Source organism: Artemia sp. Qi Xiang Cuo, chromosome 1 (genome assembly GCF_049724085.1).
Source record: "Artemia sp. Qi Xiang Cuo chromosome 1, ASM4972408v1, whole genome shotgun sequence".
Taxonomy (NCBI): Eukaryota; Metazoa; Arthropoda; class Branchiopoda; order Anostraca; family Artemiidae; genus Artemia; species Artemia sp. Qi Xiang Cuo.
This window is the reverse complement of record NC_142794.1, coordinates 36,746,132-36,755,448: the sequence shown is the minus strand read 5'-3', so window position 1 is coordinate 36,755,448 and position 9,317 is coordinate 36,746,132. Positions and strand designations below refer to the sequence as shown.

The 9,317-nt window shown below is 36.9% G+C and overlaps 1 protein-coding gene across 1 annotated transcript in view; it reads left to right on the top strand.

Annotated features, from left to right (window-relative positions):
• Positions 1-252: 252 nt before the first annotated feature.
• The window catches only part of LOC148956255 (uncharacterized), a 49,631-nt gene continuing 40,566 nt past the window's right edge, over positions 253-9,317 (top strand). The window contains exon 1 of the mRNA XM_089094745.1: positions 253-650. Coding sequence (XP_088950871.1) covers positions 444-650 — 207 coding nt within the window. The 5' untranslated portion in view covers positions 253-443. The remainder of the gene's footprint in view (positions 651-9,317) is intronic.

Genomic DNA, 9,317 nt, shown 5'->3' with positions numbered 1-9,317 from the left:
TTAAATTTTCTGTGTATAAAGGCACGATTGCTATTGCCTATTATTTGATAACTTGATCTCTAAGTCTATTTTGTGCTTTCTTGAAAAGAAAGGTACTTACATAAAAGCTGGACAATGTTTGAATATTTATAGCATGAAAAACTATTCTGTTTTGTATGACTTTTGTAGGTGCTACTAATTTTTTTTTCTTCTGTAAAAGGGGAATGTTGTTTTATGCTAAAAATTTCTCTTCTTTTCTAGAGGTTTCTAGAAAAGAAACCTGATGGTCTTTCCCTGTAAGACCATCAGTCATTAAATATTCCGGCCCTTCCGAGCCGCATGCTGATCAAGAAGCCACGCTGAAGGCTCAAGCTCCCAGCCATCGAGCTACCCTGCTGCCGGCTCAAGCTTCCAGCCATCGAGCTGATACGCTGCCGGCCCAAGATCCAAGCCATCGAGCTGCCATGCAAGCATCGCAAGCCCCTCTGCAGACTATAAGGAAATTGAAAAGAGAATGGGTGGCTTCTCACACGATGCCGAGCCCCACTGCACCAATCCCCCAAGCCCGTGACATCACTGCCCCACCTCTGAAAGATCGTGAGGTTGCTGCACATTATGCAATGCCAGGGCCGTCCAGAGAGCAGAGTCTAGCCCTGCGAGAATCTGAAGAGGTGAGTTTCTTTTCAATCTAATGTTTTACCTCTCAGAGACATTAAGTAGCTAGTGGGTCATCGTGACCAAAACCTACCATACTGCTTTCAACGGAACCTGTTTTCTTTGTTATTTTTTCCATATCTTTGTCGTGACCTCAGAGCATTCCGATTGCTGACCGCATTTTACAGGTGCCAGGGGTTAGGAGCTCCCCTTGTTGATTTCCCCTTTATCCCTACACCACTCCAAGTAACTGAAACATCCCAGGACTTGCCAAGGGTGGGAATCATGCCTGCACGCGTCAAATTTTGCCTGGACGTGTCGAATCTTGCCATAGAAAAAAGAGGAAAAATATGAAAGGTGTTTCGAGCGAAAAATGAAACGCCGGAAAAACAAAATGTCTTGAGGCTTTTGGGTGAAAAATGTCAAAATGGTATTACTAGGCATTGATGGATGCACCGTTCATGCAGAAGATGTGCTGACCTTAAATGAAGTTTGTACCGCCTTTAAGTTAATGAAGAAGAAAAAACACTTTGGGGGTTTCGGGCGAAAAAAAGTATTACGTGAAAGTGTTGCATAATAATTACGTAAGGTGTGCGCTGTCGTTACGTTACATGCGGGGATTCCCCCATGGGCTCCTGATGCATGGTTGCATAAAATTGTGTCAAGCATATTAGTCCTCTCCGTTTGAAACGGGGTGTGTCATGACGTCATTGCAGCCCAGAGGGGTGTTTCGTTGACTCTTGGCTACTGTATCCTCTCTAATTGAACCAGTACAACTCTTAACTATAACTAGACTAAACTATAACTCTAACTAAAACTCTAAGCTAAGACTCTAAACTAAAACTCTAAACTCTAAACTAAAAACTCTTAAACTATTATTCTAACTAAAACTCAAAGCTAAGACTCTGAACTAAAACTTTAAACTCTAAACCAAAACTCTTAACTAAAATTAAAATAAAACTCTTAACTAAAACTAAACTAAACTATAACTCTAACTAAATTCTAAGCTAAAATTCTACATTAAAACTGCAAACTAAAACTCTAAACTAAACTATAACTCTAAATTAGAACTAAAAACTAAAACTAAACTAAACCAGAAGTCTGAACTAAAACTCTAAACTATAAACTAAAACACTTAACTAAAACAGTACAACTCTTAACTAAAACTCTTAACTAGAACTAAACTAAACTAAAACTCTAACTAAAATGCTAAAGTAAGACTCTAAACTAAAACTTTAACTAAAACTCTAAGCTAAGACTCTAAACTAAAGCTCTAAACTATAAACTAATACTCTTAACTAAAACTAAAGTACAACTCTAAACTAAAATTCTTAACTAAAACTAAACTAAACTAAACTAAAACTCTAACTAAAACGCTAAGCTAAGACTATAAACTAGAAATTTAACTAAAACTATAAGCTAAGACTCTAAACTAAAGCTCTAAACTATAAACTAAAACTCTTAACTAAAACTAAACTACAACTCTAAACTAAAACTCTTAACTAAAACTAAACTTAACTATAACTCTAACTAAAATTCTATGCTACGACTCTAAACTCTAGACTAAAACTTTTAACTAAAACTAAACTATATCTCTAAAATAAATCTAAACTAAAACTAAACTGAAAATCTAAAGTTAAAGAGCTATTGAAAAAGAAAAATGAGAAAAAATATGAAAGGTGTTTCGAGTGATAAATGAAACTCCGGAAAAACAAAATGTCTTGAGGTTTTTGGGTGAAAAATGTCGAAACGGTATTATTAAGCAGTGATGGATGCACCGTCCATGCAGAAGATGTGCTGACCTTAAATGAAGTTTGTACCGCCTTTAAGTTAATGAAGAAGCAAAAACACTTTGGGGGTTTCGGGCGAAAAAAAGTATTACGTGACACTGTTGCATAATAATTACGTAAGGTGTGTGCTGTCGTTACGTTACATGCGGGGATCCCCCATGGGTTGCTGATGCATGGTTGCATAAAATTGTGTCAAGCATAGTAGTCCTCTCTGTTTGAAACGGGATGTGTCATGACGTCATTGCAGTCCAGAGGGGTGTGTCGTTGATTCTTGGCTACTGTGTCTTCTCTAATAGAACCGGTAACCACATTGCAAAGGTGCGAGGGCTTGAGGGGTTGGTAGCTCTACTTGTGTGACTTCCGGAAATTCCTTATTAATTTCCCTATGCTAATTTCCCTGCGTTAATTTCCCTACCTGTGCTTTTGAAACCCAATGCTATTTTCCCTATGTTAACTTCCATACCTGTCTGTTTTGAAATCCAATGCAATTTCCTTATGTTAGTTTCCCTGTGTTAATTCCCCTACATGTGTGCTTGATATCCATTGCTGGTTTTCCTATGGTTTCCTTGACGTCAGAGGGCTGTTGTAGAATCTTATTGCCACTTCCCTATGTTCATTTCCCTGTATTAATTCTCCTACTTGTGCATTTGAAATCCAATACTTTTTCCTTGTGGCTTCCATGACTTCGGAGGGCTTGTGTTCTTTTCTGAAAGTATTTCTCTAATACAGAACATTAGGAATGTCGTCTCAGTTCTCTCGGTTAGAGCGCGTTTGATTAGAAGAGAATGACCTTGCAAGTTCTGGTGGGGTCAAGAACTATAGAAAAACAAAAAAAAGAAAAAATATGAAAGGTGTTTCGAGCGAAAAATGAAACGTCGAAAAACAAAAATGCCTTGAGGCTTTTAAATGCCTTGAGGCTTTTGTGCGAAAAACGTTCAAATGGTATTATCAGGGAGTAATGGATGCACCGTCAATGTGTAAGATGCACTGACCTTACATAAAGTGTGTACCGCCATTAAGTTAATAAAAAAAATTCTTGGGGGTTTTGGGCAAAAAAGGGGAATGTATAAAATGGCTTTTAGCACCTGGGAACGCGTCTAGACATGATTTTGCCTAGAAACAAGCCAGGATTTTGCCTAGTAACACCATTTATTTCGAATATATCCTACAAAAATAACCATCAGGCAACATAATCAACAAACAACATAACCACCAAACAACATTAACATCATAACCATCAAACGACATTACCAAAAAACAACATAACCAACAAAACAAATAAACAACATAACCAACATAGCAGTAGGGTGTATCTATGGAATTCTATGGGGCCCCTAGGAATTCCCATGCTATTCTACGGGACCTCTACACCTTTTCAAAGAGAGTCAGAACTCCCTCACACAGTTTGACATAGACATTTTTTTTTTAAAGTTGGTAAGATATAATGTGGTCAAACATGTTTTGAGAGTATGGTCGTAATTATATAACTTAAGCAGACAGGTTTTTTGTTATTAATAAGAATTTCATAAGAATGTACGTCGTGAGTTCACGTGCACAATTTTTTTTTCTTAAAAAACTGGTATGGTATAAAGTAGCCCAACATGTTTTGGGAGCATGCACGAAATTATGTAACTCAACCAGAGTGTTTTTCGAGCCAACATCCGTTTTTATTCGTCCTTGAAATTCTGTATAAAATGTTCATACATTACAATTTAATTTTCATTATGACTTAACATATCATACATAGTACACTGAATATTATTAACTTTGAAACAATGGATATTTCTATTTCAACGTGAGAAAAGTTTACTGAATTTCTTAATTTATTTCCAAATAAAAAGCATTTTACCAGTAAATTCAAATTTCAGGGGGACTTAGCCCCCCTCCCCCTCCATCAATACAAACCTTAAAATATGATGAGTATACTCGCTAGAAAACGCACTTTACGCTTTTTTTCCATTATGTAAATAACATCCCTCCTCCCCCCTCCTTTGCTTACGATTGTAGTTGTTTTGAAATAGTTCTTTTCGTTCAAAAAATTTCATTTTCCCCTTCATGCTTTTAAAATGTGCTGTCTTTTTCCGGTTTAAATAAAACTATCCGTGTTTATAATACTGTTACCAAGAGGGATGATTTCAAAACAATATTGGCATGCGTCTTATCGGGATTGAAATGTGCGATTCAAGACTCGTTGACAAAGAGTTTGTTTTTTTTGTCAAATTAAATGAGATATTCTATTTTCAATGTATTTGATGAAAGCAAATGGGTTTAATAGATGATTAAGATGCTCTTATAAGAATATAAGGCGTGGAAGGGAGCAATGTATCAATTCTAACACGGTTTTTCTTTACTTGGTGCCCATTAAAAACGAAAATTGTTGTGTTAAATAAGTAGTTCCTGTATCTTTTAAAAGAGCTTTACGGGGTTTGAGAGACTCGGTTGCCTGATTCCGTGTTGTTTTTCTTTACTTGGTGCCCAATACAAAAGAAATTTTATTCTTAAATAAGTTGTGTTTGTTTATTTTAAATGATCGTTACGGGGTTTGAGAGACTCGGGTGCCTGAGTCCTTTTTGTGTTCTGGTAACTCATGACCAATAATAACAAAATTTTTGTGTACAATAAGTAGTTCTTGCACCTTTTAAAAGAACTTTACGGGGTTTTAGAAACTATATTGCCTGATTCCGTGTGTTTTTTCTTTAATTGGTGCCCATTAAAAGAGAAATTTTTTTTCTAAATAAGTAGTTTTTTTATCTTTTAAAAGAGCTTTACGGGGTTTGTGAGACTCAGTTGCCTGATTCCGTGTGGTTAGAGGGGGATTCTTTGTGCAGACTAATTTTTTCTTCTGTAAATAAAGGGAATCGTTTTTTCCATGCTAAATTGTGTCTTCTTTTTAAGAATGAAGATTCGTACAATTACTCCCCCCGGAAAAGAGAGCTAAGACTAATGGCGTTACTCCAATGAAACAAGTGGAGATAGGTGGCCCATTGGGAGCCACTCACATCCAATCCAGACCGGCGCTGCCTGCCCAAGACCCACCCATGCCAGCCCCCATGCAGCCAGGTAGAAAGCTGAAAAGAGAATGGATGGTTGCTCACATGATGGTGAGCCCCGCTGCTCCAACCCCCCAATCCAGTGACATCACAGCCGCCACCACATCTATGCCCCATCATGCTTTGCCAGGACCATACGGCACTCAACTACAGTCTGAATTTGGAAATGTGAGCATTTTTACTTTATTGCTATTACAAATAGTAGATTTGTAAAAAAAAAGAAAATAAAACCCTAGTTTCTTAAATGATCAAATATTTTTTTAATAACCAAAAATAAATATGTATTCTTGTTAATTAGAAAAAAAACCAACTTTCTTAAATTATCTAATATACCCTAACCGAGTGCATTCTTATTAATCAAAATTCAAACTAAACTTTCTTAAATGATCATTTTCTTTTAATAAATCAGATGTATCTTAACCATACGTATTCTTATTTTAAAACTTTGTTAGACATTATGTGTAAAAATACGGACAAAATCTATGGGGAATTTAATCTTGATTTGGGGTATTATTTTTCATCTTTTCATTTGGTGATGGACCTCATCCTTAGAATTCGTGGGGAAAAAAATGAGTTGATTAAAGAAATTGATCACTCGTTGGTCATTGGGATATCAATGAGGGGTGGATACGTTTTTCATAGGGATCTTATATTGCAAACTGATCCAACTGGAGAGAAGACGGGGAAAAAACCGGATGCAGTTTCTCTTGATTTGAATTATATCCAGCTTTTGACCACTTTCCAGTTTGTGCCACATTGCATTGACTATAAATAGCTGAATGACCCCCAAGATCGCCATTTTACCAAAATTGACAGTGTTGAGGAGACTGGACAGGCTGCGTGGTTTTTTTTAAATTGATTGGAAGACACCAGTTGAGCTTTGCGAATCAGTAAAAAATTTTGTTTTTCCATGCATCAAAAGACCAGTGATTAAGAATTCATTGATCCCCCGCACTGGGTGTTTAGTCAGATTGGAAGGATTGCTTTGGCTACCTCCAAAACAAAAGCTTATTGCTGACTTTCTGCTGAAAAAAAATATTTTTGTAAACTATGTGACTTTAAAATGGATGTGCAACAACGGTTTCAACGTCACAAAGGTTCATAGAGCGCTGCAGTTTAGCCAAAAACCATATCTGAAAACGTTTGTTGACACTTTTTTCAAGAAACGTTCTGAAGCACAAACGAAAGCCGAAAAAGAGATTTATAAACTCATTTTGAATTCGGCTGTTGGCGAAATGTGTGAGAGTGTTCGCAATAGGAATCGTTGTGACGTCATGACCGATCCCAAACAATGTGCTCGAATTATTGCTGATCCAAATTACGCTTCCTTCACGATCATTGGCCCGGACATGGTACTATTGAATAGAAAAAAGAAGCATTGTCCTGAATAAGAATATTGCTGCAGGCAGTGCGATCTTGGAGATCTCTAAAAAGCTCATGTTGGAATTCTACTACAATGTGGCTAGGGTACAGTGGCCGGAAAAGGGGCAAGTAGAGGTCTGCTACGGGGACACAGATTCTCTACTGTTAAAAGTAAAAACCCCAAATCTAATTGATGATTTGGCGCATGGTGAAATTATCAGCTCACGGATGGACTACACCAATTGGAGTGGGCTTTACCCGAAGCTAGTGAAACATCGGGCGCCAAATGAGCTTCTATTTTTCAAGTCAGAACCTGGATGCGACATGATTTCCCATGGTGTGTTTCTAACTCAAAAGATGTACTTTATACAGACACACAACGAGGAAATTAAATACCATTGCAAAGGGGTGCCCACGCGCTATGTGGATAAGAATTTCGACATGGATATATATAGGAATTGTATTGTTCAAAATACAATTCCCCGAGCCATACTGCAGGCAATTTGTCCTCTAAACTGCAGGAACTGAACTGTAATTGTAAAAAAAATTGCCCTGAGTTCCGTTTCTAACAAAGTATATGTTTTTCAATACCGAGTGGCCACCTTTCCTCATGGGCACTACTGAACATCGGACTGGACCGACTCTGCTAACCATAGGGAAAGTCTCGGTTTGAATAAAGTCCAATAGATTTTTCCCAAAACCTTGGGGGGGGGGGGACTCGCGGCCCGGGGGGGGGGGGTCGCCAGCGGGGGGCGCCCCGCCACTACCAAATTTATCTTTTTTTTACTTAGAGTAGATTTTTTTTGTGTTTTTGTACATGTTGCATTGAAAAAAATGTGATATTATTTTAAATGCTTTTTATAGTGCATTTTTTCTTTGTTTTCTTTGTTCTAGTGTATTTTTTTTCTTTGTTTTCTGTAAAGTGCTGTTTATAATACAAGAAATATGATTCTTTACTGGTTTTGTTCTTGAACGGAGGAGTAGCAGTAATAGGGAAATGATTTAGTCATTAGACAGATACGGTCTACAGTTAGGTGTCCAAGTGAATTGTTGAACGGATCATGTATCAATTTAAAATACCATTCAGATTGTTTCTTTGTGGGCCGTTAATGTTGGGCAAAACAACAATCTTAAATAAAATAATAAGAAATATCGATAAAATATTCGTGGAAAAGCCGAAAAAAATTTACTATTATTACAGTACTTGGCAGGAGTCATACGATAAAATAAAAGCAATTGCCACGACGGCATTGGTGCAGATACAATTCATACAGGGACTTGATGTTTTCAACATTATTGAAGCAAACTCTTGGCTGATTATTGAGAATCTGGCTGAATCTATTGAACAATGGTCCCAGGAAATGCTGCAATTATTCACCGTTCGCTCTCATCATGACTAGATTTCCGTTACTCTGGTTCTACACATTCTCCTTTATAAGAGATAATGTATGCGAAAAATTGAATTGAAATGCACCTACTCTATCATCTATAGAATTGTTCGTGATTCCAGTGGGTTAATCACTCCCAATAAACAAATATATCCAAGCACCTCTGAAAGTATGCTCTCAGCATACAATCGAGCAACTAATAAACCCTACTGCTATATCCTATTGGATCTTAATCAAAATACACCTGAGGATCCGCGCGCAGTTACAGATATTTTCGACAATGAAATTACAGTATATCTCCCTGTGAACACTAAAAAGACCTATTAGTCGCTATCATGACAGTGAACAAGTTATATGTAAATATAAATATGTTTTCAGTTCTAAGCATTTCAAAACCTCTGTTTTGGAAATTTCTGCAAAAAATTAGTATCGACAGTGATTTCATTAATCTAATATCTGAACTTTGTTTTAATTTTGCCGAGGGTAATCTTCAACTGCAAGAAGTAGTTAAGCAACAGGCGAAGCAACATCGTTCCATTGTACGTACATTGGCCTTTAAAAACAAAGGAAATAATTTTAAAAAGAAACGTCTTCTTCAGGCGGGGATCAGCTTTTTCATACGTATACTGCCAATAACTGCAGGACTTGTAAACAGTTTTCTCTAGATGGCAAAACCCTATAAATTGACTCCAATAGAACTTACTTACCCACTCGTGAAGCACCTTGAAGGCATTCTGATTAGATTCCTTGACAATGAGAATGCTTAAAACTATGAAAAACTGCTTATATATCGTATTAAGCTTCGCTGAACAAGCGAACTTAAGCCCTCTTGTATAGAGGCCACTGCTGGAACTGCTAATCAAAAAGAATTATCTAATAAGCATTCTGCTGCTGGACCAACATTAAAGAGGGAAGATTTGTACTCATTTTTATTGAAAATTGGAAATCTAATGCCGATGGAAAGTGGTCAAGATCATATTCAAGTTGAGAGCAATGGGAAAGGGATTATAATTCAGGGCAAGAGCTATAATCTACTTGATTTAATCTATGACATGGTTACAAATCGTAAAGGACTATTATCATTTGACGCTCAT